Here is a 14,474-nt window from a genome sequence, read left to right as displayed (position 1 = left end):
GGGTTGTATACAGTACGTACTGTACTCGATAATCACACTGACTACAATCTGCCAATTCCCATAAAATTGATGGTCGACCATCGATGTCGATGGTTGACCATAAAAAAAAGCGTGTGCGTGTGTTGTTCATAAAGCATCACATTTTCTCTCTGTTAACTCCCTTCTCTCCACCCCCCCCTCTCACCGCTCTGTCTGTCTGTCCTCCTCGCTTCACCCCCTCTGAATACAGTACGGCATTCTCTATCCCTCTAGATATATGTCGATATATATATATATATATATATATATATATATATATATATATATATATATATATATATATATATATATATATATATATATATAGATGTAATATTCTCTCTCCGCCTCTCAGAGTGAATTGTGATGTGTGGTAAGGCAAGGCTTTCCTCCCCCCCTTCCTGACTTTCTTCTTCCCCCTGTCTCCCTCCTTTACTTTGCAGGAAGATGGCTCCTACCAAAAAGGAAATGTACAAGAAGCGAACTCGAAGAAAAACGACTTGTGAAAACTGCATCTAAAGCAGCCTTTACTGCAACAGCAAGAAAGAAGACGAGGGTTAAATGCAACAGGAATGGCTGCATCCAGAGCAGCTGAAATTCAACAGCAAGAAAGAAGATGAAAGGAAAATACCGCAACAAAAGCTGCATCCAGAGCCACTGAGACTCCTCAAGAGCAAGAAAGAAGACGAGAGGAAAACACAAGAATGGCTACATCCATGAAACAGCCCTGGAGGAAAAAAGAAAAGTCTGCATTCTCCACCAATCCAGCCTTGGATTATGTTTCTGTTCCAATAGTTGCTATTGGCTCAATGTCGATTACTTGCAGGTACTGTGACATGATGAAATGGACAGGAGAAGCTCCAGGGATATGCTGCAACAGTGGCAAGGTTCAGCTGATCCAACTGAATGCTCCTCTTGAACCTCTTCATACATTGTTGACAGTCAGCACTCCAAATGCAAGTCATTTGCAAAGCAACATCAGAAGATACAACTCATGCTTCAACATGAAATCTTTCAGCACCACAAAAGAGATTAGAGAATCTGGCGACATACCCACATTTAAAGTGCAGGGACAGGTTTATCATCAGATTGACAGTCTACAGCCACGACCAAATCAAGAGCCAAAATTCCTGCAGATCTACTTCATTGGTGACAATACAAAGCAGGCTGAACAGCGCTGCAACGTCATTCAAACCAAGTTGGAAGTGGTGTTGCAGTTGCAAGATATGTTTGACAAGGAAAACCACTATGTTCAGAGACTCAAGTGTGCCATGGAGAAGATGACACCTGAATACAAAATTGTCATTCATTCAGACAAAACTCCAGCTGGGGAGCATGAACGGCACTTCAATGCACCCACCACATCAGAAGTGGCTGTCATCCTAGCTGGTGAACAACATGGCGTTCGAGACATTGTGCTGCACATCAGAAACGACTCCCTCCAGAGAATTGCTGAGACGCACCCATCATCTGATGCACTTCAGTGTGCACCAATTTTCTGGCAGGGTGATAATGGATATGATATTAAACTGCAACAAACAAACTCAGCAACAGGACTGCCAAATGAAAAGAACATTTCTGCCATGGACTTTTGTGTCTACAGGATTATGCTGAGAGTTGATAATTTCAATCACATCTTGTGTTGCAAAGATCTCTTCCACCAATTTGTTCTGGACAAGTATGCCAAAAATTGAGGCAGAAAGGCTGAGATTCATTCAAAAGAACCAAAAGAAACTCCGAGTCGAAAACTATGTTCACCTCAGGGATGCCATGAGAAATGATGGAAATGCTGCCAATGTTGGCCAATTGGTCATCTTGCCTTCCAGTTTCACAGGTGGTCCCTGCTACATGCACGAGCATACTCAAGATGCCATGACATATGTGCGAAACTATGGCCATCCTAATCTCTTCATCACCTTCACCTGCAATCCAGCTTGGGAGGAAGTGGCTGATGAACTGATGCCAGGCCAAAAACCACAGCATCGCCATGATTTGCTGGCAAGAGTATTCCGACCAAAAAATGAAGGCATTGATGAATGTCATCACCAAGGGAAAGATTTTTGGAGCCATTAAGTGCTACATGTACACAATTGAGTGGCAAAAGCATGGTTTGCCACATTCCCACATTCTGACTTTGCTTCAAGATAAACTTCATGTGCACAGAGTGGATGACTTCATCAGTGCTGAACTTCCAGACCCAGTAATTGATCCACTTCTATTCAGCACTGTCAAAACATAGATGGTGCATGGTCCTTGTGGAAGCATCAATCCAAACTCACCATGCATGAAAGATAACAAATGCACAAAAAGGTTCCCACGATATCTTCGGAAAGAGACACAGACTGGACAAGGTGGATACCCACTGTATCGTCAAAGAAAACCAGAACATAGTGGATTCACAACCATCAGAGTTCGTGGTTGTGAGATTGAAGTTCACAACAGGTGGATTGTTCCATGCTGTCCACTCTTCAGATGGCTATTCAATGCACACATCAATGTTGAGTACTGCCACTCTGTGAAATCCATCAAATGTGTGTGCAAGTATGTCAACAAAGGATCTGATGTGGTTGTATTTGGCCTGACAATGGATGGGACCGTGCATGATGAGGTTCAGCAATATGAAATGGGAAGATACATCAGCAGCAATGAAGCCATCTGGAGGATCCTGAACTTCTCAATTCATGAGTGATATCCCACAGTGGTTAACCTCAGTGTGCAAATTGAGAATGGCCAGAGAGTGTACTTCACTGAGGAGAATGTACGTGAGCACGCTCAAGTCCCACAAGACACAACTCTCACTGCTTTCTTCAATCTCTGCCAGGATTATGAATTTACTAAGACACTGTTGTATCATCAGATACCCAAGTACTACACATGGAATGTTGGCAGCAAGAAGTGGGCTCACTGCAGAGCAGGACAAACTGTACCAGACCAGCCAGACATCAAAGCCAGAGATGCACTTGGCCATGTGTATACTGTCCATCCTAATAATTTTGAATGCTTTTACCTGATACTGCTTCTGCATGAGGTCAAAGGTCCAACATCTTTTGAGGATTTGCGAACAGTGGATGCCACAATCTGTGAAACTTACAAACAGGCTTGCCAGCTCAGAGGACTCCTGGAGGATGATACACACTGGAACAGCACATTGGAGGAGGTAGCTGCAACTCGATCACCATGGATGATGCGAAACCTATTTGCCATCATGTTGCAGACATGTGCCATGTCAAATCCTCAACAACTATGGGACAACCACAAGGAGAATCTGGAAGAGGACATTTTGCATCATGCACAAGTGCAAAATCCGAACCTGGAACTGGACTACAGCGATGCCATCTTCAATCAAGCTCTCATTATTATTGAAGACAACATCAAGGCTTTGGGTGGCTCTGACCTCAAAACTTTTCGCCTTCCTGATTCTCAACGACACAATGACAATGAGCTCACACATGAAATTTTGAGAGAGACCAACTACAACATGGAACAGCATGCTGAATACATACAGGAGAATGAGCCATGTCTGGTTCCAGACCAAAAAGCAGCCTTCAAGAAGATTACACCAGCAGTTTCCAATGGGAGTGGTGGCACTTTCTTTCTGGATGCTCCCAGTGGAACTGGCAAAACTTTTCTCATCAATCTTCTTTTGGCAAAAATCTGGCAAAGAAACATTATTGCCCTTGCAGTGGCATCATCAGGCATTGCTGCCACACCGTTGACAGGAGGAAGAACAGCTCACTCAGTCTTCAAGTTACCCTTAAATCTGGCAAATACGGAGGCACCAACCTGCAACATTGGCAGGGGCACGATCAAAGCCAAGCTCCTGCAGGAGTGCCAGTTCATTGTCGGGGATGAATGTACAATGTCTCACAAAGCTGCTTTCAAGGCTCTTGATCACACCATGCAAGATCTTCGACATAATGACAGAAGAATGGGTGGAGTGACAGTGACTCTGATGTTGGCTGGGGATTTTCGACAGACACTGCCAGTCATTCCACATGGAACTAAAGCTGATGAACTGCAGGCCTGCCTCAAAGCCTCATACATTTGGAACAACATTCAGTGACTCAGCCAAATAACCAACGTGCGAGTGCTTCTAACAGGCGATTCATCTGCTGTGGGGTTTGCTGCAAGCCTGCTCAAACTAGGAAATGGAGCCATGGCATCTGACAATCAAAATGGAAGTATCTCGATTAACAACATTGGAAAAACAGTTGCAACACTTCAACAACTACAAGATACAGTATTTCCAAATGTTGCACATAACTTCCATGACCTCAAGTTGCTTAGTCAAAGAGCCATCTTGGCACTGAAAAATGATGCTGCTAATTCCACAAACAGAGGCATTCTTACACAGTTATCTGGCATGATGCAAACGTACAAATTGGTTGACACTGTATCAAACACAAATGAAGCAGTCCACGACCCCACAGAATTTCTTAATTCTCTGGAACTACCAGGTGTGTCTCCACACAGTCTGGAGCTCAAGATTGGTGCATCCATCATGCTTCTCAGAAATCTGGGCCCACCAACACTCTGCAATGGAACACGTTTGGCTGTCAAGAAGCTTATGCCACGTGTCATTAAAGCCACAATCATGACTGGCCATGCAGCAGGACAAGATGTCTTCATTCCATGCATTCCAATAATCTCATGTGACTTGCCATTTCAATTTAGAAGGCTCGAGTTCCCTGGCCACCTCAGCATTGCCATAAGCATCAACAAGGCACAAGGACACTCGCTCAAAGTTGTTGGCTTTAACCTGCAACGCCCATGCTTTTCTCATGGCCAACTCTATGTTGGTTGTTCCAGAGTTGGCAATGGCAAAAACCTTTTCATCTTGGCTCCACATGGAGAAACATGCAAGATTGTCTTTCCTGAAACTCTACGAGGATAAAAAAAACAAACAACAACCAAGAAACAATGTCAAACACTGATAAAATTTGATGTGAAATTCTCAGTGCTGAAGAATAAGAAACAATGCTGGAGAAGAAAGGCAGAAAGAGGAGAAAGAGGAAAAGCAGAAAGAGGAAAGAGAATAAAGGCAGAAAGAGAAACACAGAAGAAGGAGGAAAGCAGAAGAACAATGAAAAGACAACAAAGGAAGGAGGAGAGGCTGATTGAAGAAGAAAGATACAAGAAGAAAAAAAAGGCAGAAAGACAAAAAGATGACAAAAAACAAGGAATAACAAAAATCCAGAGCAACTGAAACTTTTCAACAGCTAAGCAAGATTTGAAGCAAACACAGCAACAACGACTGCATTCTGCCATCTTGTACCTGCTATCTCCCAATCAGTGTGGTACTTCAGTCAGTTGTCCATACTATCTGGTTCAGGAGGACATAGTTCAAGCCTATGAAACCTTTGCCGCCTCTGTGTGAAGTGGAGCCATTGCCGTAAAATACAAAACACAGTAAATGGCGCTTTGTGTTGAGGTGCGGCGATGATGGTCATGTTTAACCCTCGACCAGTCAAAGATCCCGGGGGGGGGGGGGTTTGAACACGGCAAGGTAAGTCTTGGTCTTATTTGCTGCCTCCCACCTTTCTCTTTTTCTCTTTCCTCCTACCTGCTCCTCTCTGCCCTCCCCCCTTTCCGTCTCTCTCCTCCCCTCCCCTCCCCTCCCTCTCTGTCTCTCTCCCCCTCATCTTTCTCCCTTCATTCCTCTCCCCCCCCCACCCCAATCTCTCTGCCACTCTCTTAGTATTCCCGTCAGCGAAGCGAGGGGTGGTATTTGCTTGTAATTAAATCTTCTTCTTCTTCTTCTTCTTCTTCTTTCAGCTGCTCCCGTTAGGGGTCGCCACAGCGGATCATCCGTATGATCCACACAGTGATTTGGCACATGTTTTACGCCGGATGCCCTTCCTGACGCAACCCTGGTCGGCTCTTACGACACAGGGATACGGTACACCTATTTTAACCGGGGTATACACCGGCCCAGTATACTGGTACTCGTTTGCTTGTAATTAAATAAGGGCGTTAATTATACCTTCAAAAGTGGTGTTTTAATTAACCCAAACACCCAATTTTCACTGTTGCGCTATCTTGGAGTTTTCTTAGTTTGCATGCAAAGTTTCAGACTGCTAGGTTTTATAGTTTTGGAGTAATGGAGGACACACACACACACACAGACACAGACACAGACACAGACACAGACACAGACACACACTTATTAGTACAAGATGTTTAAATCTTTAGTCTCGCCCCGAAGGGGATGCAAGATTATTGCGATGCCCCTGTCTGTCTGTGTATGTATACGCGGGCATCTATATTTTCACTTTAAAAATGGCTCTCTGCAACCGCTTTTCCGATCCATGTGAAATTTTACACACAAGGACTACCCCATGGTGAATATTTTTATTGCCACCTCTGACAGCATAGGTCATATAGTGTGGCAGCCCTTATTGGATTAAAGGGAAAAAAATGGACATCATTTTCTCTGAAACCACTCAACGAAATTTTTTTGAAACTTGGCACATGTAATCAACTCCCCATGGGGGAAAAGGGTGCTAACGATGATGTCATCGGTGAAGTGGTATTCCAGCCATAATTAGTTAAATTGAAATCCTTAACCAATAAATCAATCAATCAATAAATAAAAAATATCTGAAACTTCATATATATGATCTACAACTCAGTGAGTGAAGAATTAAATTTACCAGCAGAGTACCCGCCTGGCGGGCGATCTTATTCCAAGCTTTATTGTGGAATATGGAGACACGTAAATAATTTTGATAAAATAATTTTCATTATTATTATTGTTGTTATTTTTCAACCGTTGGGCCTTTTTTGTTTGCTCTATTATTTATTTAACTTTTTTTTTCCCTCAGCAACCACTTGGCCGATTGACACAATTTTCAGGGTAGGAGTGATCCCCCAATTGAGAATATTTTAATGACAATTGTGATGTCATAGGTCACATGGTATGGCAGCTATTTTGGATTAAGCACAAAAAATTAAAACGTTATGTCGCTGAAACTGCTGATCGGAAAAATTTGAAACTTGGCACATCTCATTCTACTCCCAATGGCAAATTAAACATTGTAAGGATGACGGCATCGGTAAAGTGGTAGACCAGCCCTAAATGTCTCAATCAAAATCATTGCTTATCATTGAGATTCAGTGTGTATATCCAGGACGTAACATTTTTACGAAATGATCTTTTGTCATCAAATCTTCAACGAACCTTTATAATGAGATTGTGGAGAACCAAATTAATAAAATGTATAATTTTTTTTAACTGTCGTTTTTGTCAAGTATAATTCAAGTACAAAGCGGACATGGATGGGCTTTGCATTTTCAGATGCTTTCTAGTTATATTATAATTATAATTTATATTATATCCCTATATTATTATTGTTGTTCATGATGCTAGAACTTTATACGAATGAATGTCCTCATCCTGCATATAGAATACATACAACCTCATCCATGACCTTTAGATCACTGTTAGAAAATAAAGGTAAAAGTGAATCACGACTCACTATTTCCCTTTCTTATATATTCAGGTGAAGATTTCCACTTTGTCAGAAAATAAATCAACAGAGTTGGTCAAGCATTAAAGCTATTGATAATGCTAACAATCAGAGGAGGTGATTACACAGTCGTACAAAAGTGCTCGAGATAAACAGTTTGAAAAATAACTACCAGACAAGTCTGAGGATGCAATATAAGGTATAGTTTGGTCTTGTGGCCCCATTGTGTTCCAATGCAGACTGCAGTTAACCACAACGAAACCGCTCGATACAAGAGACGTTTGATCGATTTGTTCCATAAACCATCAACAGGGCCTTGCAACAATAATGAGACAGTCAAAATACTTTGTTGTACAGGATATTTAATTTCACCGCAAATATCACCTTTTGGGAAGAAATGTACTCAGTGATGCTCATCAGTGATGGAAACAGCAGCTGAAACTGTGGGGTAGAATAGAAGCAATGAGCTAACACAAAGTTGCTGGAATGTAGAATGCAATTGGTAGAAAAGATAATAAAATGTCCATAATATTTTACTGCATTTGAATATCAAACAACACAGATAGATATAAAAGCTAATAAAGATAGTCAAAACAAACTGAACTGGAAGGGCACTCGGTAGAGCGCATACCTCTGCCACGTAATGCCTTATCCACAAGAACACATCAGACCCAATACATTTTTGAAATATGCTGTAAAGTACTATATCGTTTTTGGCCCCATCTCTCAATGGTGAAGAATGACATTAAAAATTAAACAACTATCGTATCCAGATTTGGATGCAGATCTTCACCAAAATCGACTCAATTCTTCCTTGTCACAGACCCAACATCTCTACAAGGTTTCATCCGAATCCGGACAACTTTTTGAGATATCGTGCTATATAATAGTTTAGTACTATCTCTCAATGGTGCAAAATCGCTTTAAAAAATTATCAGATCCGGATCCGGATTCATATCTTCACCAAAATTGAATCAATTCTTCCTCGTCACACATCCAAAATATCCACCAAGTTTCATTCGAATCCGTCTACAACTTTTTGAGATATCATGCTATATGAGCCTTTCCACAGTAATGGGTAACTATTGTGTTAAATACATAGTCCACATGAAGTGTGTCCAGTTTATCTTGCAAATGAGGGGAAATAAAAGACTGACCCCTCCACTACTGGAATTCAACAGTAAGAAGATAATCTAACCCAGCACAATTTATTGATGGGGTGTTCTGTCTTCATTAACAGAAAATGTAACAAATGTTACATTGACATTCAAGTTGTTCGCATTACCACAGTAGTTATTTTTTTCTAATCAACTGAATATTAATTTTAGGTTGTGGTCAAGAAATGCTATTCATATATATATATATATATATATATATATATATATATATATATATATATATATATATATATATATATATATATATATATATATATATATATATATATATATATATAGCGTAGGCTCGCATAGTGATGATTATTAAACAACCTCTGACTGGCTCAAAGCCTTATGCAACAAAGGTGACTTTGGACCGCAAACGGAAAGCCAGATTTTTGTACAGCTTTTACGGCGATATGGACTTACCACTAATGTTATCCTTTGTTTCACATTTGTCATTTAGGTTAAGTTATGTTATCACAAAAATAACAAGACCATATTTTTAAAGGTTGTGCAGCTTGAGCATTTTGTTTCTTTCATGATGAATTGACCGATAGCATAACGTTTGTTACTCTGTTTTCAACCCCCCAGCATTCACATTAAAGTATATTTTTGGCAAATTCAGGGTGTGGGATATCATAAGTAAAGTCTTTTTACACATATAATCTAAACCAGTCTCAATCAAAAACGTATGTGTTCATATAAAACTCTTGGTAAATCTATTTAGTTTTTAATATAACACTTTAGACAAAGATTTATTCCCATCACAGTGAATAAAATTTTATCTGCACGCTTTAATTTTAGGACAATAACGGTTTTGCTATAATAGTATATATCTGCATTTATATACACCTAAAAACATGTTAGTGGTATTCTATGGATACTTTAGAAATTCTGTGATAGCTCCTGCAGATAAGACCTTTAAATGGAGCATATTACTGTGGAACAGCCCATATATCGTTTTTGGCCCAATCTCTCAATGGTGAAGAATCACTTAAAAAATTTTAGTAGCCAGATCCGGATCTGGATCTTCACAAAAATTGAATCAAGTCGTCCTTGTCCCACACTGAACCTGTCCACAAAATTTAATCCGGATCCGTCCACAAACAAACAAACGAACAGAAACACAAAGACAGAAAGGGGTGAAAACATAACCTTCTTCACCTTCGGTGGTGGAGGCAATAATGCTACCGGCGACTTCGTCAGCAGAGGCATAAAGAGAGAGGTTTAACAATGCAGAGCATCGCCGAGGAGATTGTGAGATCGTCTTGGCAACCCCTTGACCTCCCCTACACATTGGATGCCATATTAAAGGTGATTTACATGCAGACACACACTACTTTTACTCTAATTTAATGGAGGTGGATACTTTGAGATCTGGTAGGTCTCTGTTCCAGCTCTTGAAACCCACCCACGTGTGGAGATAGCAGCCTACAACAGCAACTTTCGCACTCTCTCTAGGAATGGGTGAGGCTAGCAAACATTAACTTGGGAAGTATTATTTGTTTAAATTTGGATGCATAATTTTTTGATTTACTTTGGATCCGCCCAAGGTGGACAGAGGTTGTGTTGTCACCCCCGTCTGTCTTTCTGTCATTGAACAGGATCTCAAAAAAGTTGTGAAAGGATTCGGACAAAAGTTGGTGGAGAGGTTGGAAGTGAGACAAGGATGAAATGATTAGATTTTGGTGAAGATCCAGATACTGGAATTTTAAAAGTGATTCTTCACCATTGAGAGAAAGGGCCAAAAACTATATACAGTGCTCCCTCGCTATATCGCGGTTCACTTTTCGCGGCTTCACTACATCGCGGGTTTTCAATGAAGAGGCGCCTGATGAAGAGGCGCCTGCAGTAGAAGAGATTTAATGCTCTTCTTGGCTGTGCAATTCTACATTCATCTCATCATCGTCATCTTCATCGTCATCAGTACTGCACAGCTATGATCATAGTCGTTCAAAGAAGCACATTTATTACAAAGCACACGTAAGCAGTCATGCAATGAATGGGGGAAACACACATGCTGTTCATTTGTGATGAATGTGGGACGGGGCAAGACGCGAGCAAGGCAAAGAGCTACCACCGTCTATTTATTATGCACACTTATCAACAGTTCTACTTATCGGGACACGGCGCCACAACTTTCACACAAAGAAAAGCAAGGAAAAACCCCTTCATAGACAATGGGGTAAGCGGGACCCCTTAGGGTCTTTATGTCCAAGGAGCTTGGTTGACCGAAGGAGCTCCAAGAAGCCGCCGCAGGTTACATCCACCCTCGTAGTGTCTTACTTGGGCGACCCTCGATGGTCCGTTTCCAGCTCCCCACCGACTGACTCTCGACACAAGCCCAGACCTCTAGGCTCCAGCGCGGCTCCAAAATGACTGCTCACAACTCCACCAAGCACGTCCCCGAGACAGACCGACTGACCCTCAGCAGACCCAACTCGACAACCACCGGCTTCTCCTCGCTTCTCGACGACCTCCACTCTGTTCTCTCTCTTACGACACATACACTTTGCTGAGTTCAGCGCTCGCTTTTATCTCCACGGCCCTCGCCCTGCCCTCCTTCCAACTCCCGCGGGAAACTTCCAGAAGGAGGGCGTTTTTTCGCCTGAATCGGGGCCTTTCTCATTCTTCTTTCCCTTCACAGCTGGCGATATTTTCCAATCCTCGGTGAATTGGGGCCTTCTTCATTCTTCTTTCCCTTCACAGCTGGCGATATTTTACAATCCTCGTGCAGGGTCCGTCGTTGGGGGGGATGGGGCCATCGTCGGCTTTCCCCCGACGAATGCAAGGCTTCTCGCAACCGTGTGCCGAGGGAAACACGGTTGTGTGGTTGTGAAGGTTGTGGTTAACGTGGCGTGGTTGTTTGTAGTGGTGGAGTGGATGGCCTTTTGTGGTAGTTGTGAGGGTGGTGTGGTTGGGCGGTTGTGGAGAAGGTGATTGGTGGTTGGCGGGGTGGAGAAGGTGGTGAGGCGATGTTGACGGTTGTGGGTAAAGTGTTGAGGATGGTGTGGCTTGTTGAGATGCGGGTGTGGTTAGGGTGGTTGAAAGAGTGGTTGTGGTGATCGTGGTTGTTGGCGCTTTGTGGTGGTAGTAATGGCAGTTGGTTCAAAATAACGATAGTAAAAGAAAAACGGCTAACTCAAAGATCACAGCCCTGTCCACACGGATAAATCCCATTACACAACGGTGGGGAAATCTAACTGAACACGGACTTATCGGCATAACTGATCTTAGGACCTATATGGTGTTCTGCGAATTTCCACAGCCGTAAGAATTATATATATATATATATATATATATATATATATATATATATATATATATATATATATAAATATATATATATATATATATAGCACGATATCTCAAAAAAGTTATGAACAGATTATGACGATACTTGGTGGACAGATTTGGTATGTAACAAGGAAGAATTGATTCAATTTTGGTGAAGATCTGAATCTGGATCCGAATCAGAGAATTTTTTAAGTGATTCTTCACCATTGAGTGAAAGGGATAAACTGATACAACACAATATCTCAAAAAGTTATGGATGGATTCGGACAAAACTCGGACAGGTTGTGTGAATGCCAAGGACGAATCAATTTGATTTTGGTGAAGATCTGGATCCGAGAATTTTTTTTAATTTCCAAAGTGATTCTTCACCATTGAGAGATGGGGCCAAAAAAACTATGTATAGCACGATACAGTATCTCATAAAGTTGTGGACAAGTTATGACAAAACTAAGTGGATGAGTTTGATAGGTGACAAGAACAAGGCGATTCAATTTTGGTTCAGGTCTGGATCCAGATCCAGCCTATCAGTGGGATACAAAATATATACTATTAGCTTGGCGGAAGTAATGCGCTCTGCAGAGCACAGTTCTAGTTGGTACCTGTTCCAATGAGTAGCTGACGTGTGTGACTGTGAGATGAGGATCAGACATAAACTGGAAAAGAAATGTGAAAGATACTCCTTAAGTTCAGGTTGATCACAGAAATAAAATACAAAGATAATACAACAAAGATGCAAAATACTCCATTGCACACACGTACCTGCTGCTCAAGATCCAGAATTGCCTGGCGATAGGGTTGCAGGACAATGTGCAGGCCCGAGCAAAAAGCACGGAGATACATGCCATGGTTTGCTGCCTAATCACAAGGAAAATACAAATAATAAAAGGCAAAATGGAAAACTGAATTAAGAACACATAGTTCAGTGAATGAAAGACCAGGATAAAACGAGTCATACCCCCATCAGAAGGGTACGACAGCAGCGTGTTGGGGGTGACTACCATGCAATGGCCTCCCACCTTGCATGTCCGGCTAGTGTTCCGTTTGATGAACTCGGATAATTGGATGTAATAGGTTCCCACTCGGCAAACCCTGTTCAGCAAGTTCTCTTCACTTGGATGGATGAATGGGAAATCTTGTACAACCTGCAATTTAAGAATATAAACAGGAATGGTGAACAGCTGCAACTGTATTGAGCAATATTGATGCTTGTTCGATTACTTAGTCTTAGACTGCATTGACAAGGAAAATGGTGTTTCACCAAGTTCAATTCAATTAATCCATGTTCAAAACACTGTCGATGATGAACCGTGTCCGAGTCGGTCATACTAAGCGGTGGTAAACGGTTGCCAGTTGTCAAAAACTAACATGTTTATACTCGACAAGGGAGCACCTCCACGAGGCGCCATTATTCTGAGCTGCACAGGGGCTCCTTTAAATATTGTTGCGGGGGTGGCCGGCCCAGGTTAACCCCCAGCCCAAATTTGTGGTAGCCAAGCAGTTAACACCGACGGCCCCAGGACGGCCGAGTGGTTCCTTAGTAGGAGGAGGTGGACACGTTGATCGACGGAGATTTTAGCACGTGATCGAAGAGCATGGCAGAGGGCAATGGCGGACAGCGGAGCACTGCAACAGACAGCACAAGGGGGTCTATCCACAAACCCACAACAATTACACAAATGTTTTTTTTCAAAATAACCACACTTAATGCACATACACAAATATTTACAAGACGATAATGTAAAAGGAAATAATAGCAATCATAAATAAATAACTCCTACGGTCGAGTCCTCGCACACCGACACAAATGCAGAACACAGGGGTGACCAAAATGAAAAGCTAGTTAACATTGATGAGTGATATCGATTTGTCATTTTTTGATTAAAACTATGTAACAACTTGGAAATGTTGCATAAGTTCCAGGAAGACTTAAAGTATATCAATTAGTTACACGATTAAGCACGACTTCAGATATTTCTTAATTCGTTCACAAATTTAGCGAACATAACGCATGGATTTTAGTGGAGACGCATTGTGTCTGCTGCCGAGGTTCTGTGGGTAGCACGAGTCAACGTAATGTTGTTCTTTATCAAACGCCGAGAACGTGCCCAAGTAATGATTCACTTTCTTGATCTGTGTAACTGTCTGAACCTCCAAACCTTGGGGAACCTCGAAGGGACTGTTGTGCTCTTTTTCTGATTGGCTGTACCTGGGCCTTGCCTACATCATTTAGACTGCCCTCACTCCTTTCTCAGTAGCAGAAAGCGGTTATTTTGATTTCGAACCGTGGGAATCGTTACTCTTTCGCAGATGAAAAGCTTTTTTTCTCTTTTATCCTGCTCGTTCGATCATTTCCCCCCCCCTCCCACTCGTCCCCGTTTCATATATAAGGCTTGCATCGGTGTGCTTATTTTATGAGAATCCCATTGTTAGGTTTTCTGCCGTACGTGCACGTATGTATTTGTATGAAAAAATTCTCTTTTGTACGCTGAACCATTGTGGAAATAGAGTTATTTTTCAGCACAGGTGGTAT

The 14,474-nt window shown here is 41.8% G+C and overlaps 1 protein-coding gene across 6 annotated transcripts in view; it reads right to left on the bottom strand.

Moving 5' to 3' along the window:
* TUBGCP4 (tubulin gamma complex component 4) overlaps positions 1-14,474 on the bottom strand; it is a 57,773-nt gene that overhangs the window by 36,333 nt on the left and 6,966 nt on the right. For all 6 annotated transcript variants that reach the window (XM_085845774.1, XM_085845776.1, XM_085845775.1 and 3 more), the window contains exons 2-5: positions 12,961-13,086; positions 12,704-12,799; positions 12,544-12,597; positions 7,872-7,928 (exon numbers count right to left, since the gene is read on the bottom strand). In XM_085845774.1, the coding sequence (XP_085701900.1) occupies positions 7,872-7,928; positions 12,544-12,597; positions 12,704-12,799; positions 12,961-13,086 (333 nt within the window). The remainder of the gene's footprint in view (positions 1-7,871; positions 7,929-12,543; positions 12,598-12,703; positions 12,800-12,960; positions 13,087-14,474) is intronic.

This window comes from Eptatretus burgeri, chromosome 11 (genome assembly GCF_056783735.1).
Source record: "Eptatretus burgeri isolate ZD-2024b chromosome 11, Ebu_testis_v1, whole genome shotgun sequence".
NCBI classification, from domain to species: Eukaryota; Metazoa; Chordata; class Myxini; order Myxiniformes; family Myxinidae; genus Eptatretus; species Eptatretus burgeri.
The sequence above is the reverse complement of the archived record's forward strand: the minus strand, read 5'-3'. Positions and strand labels throughout refer to the sequence as shown.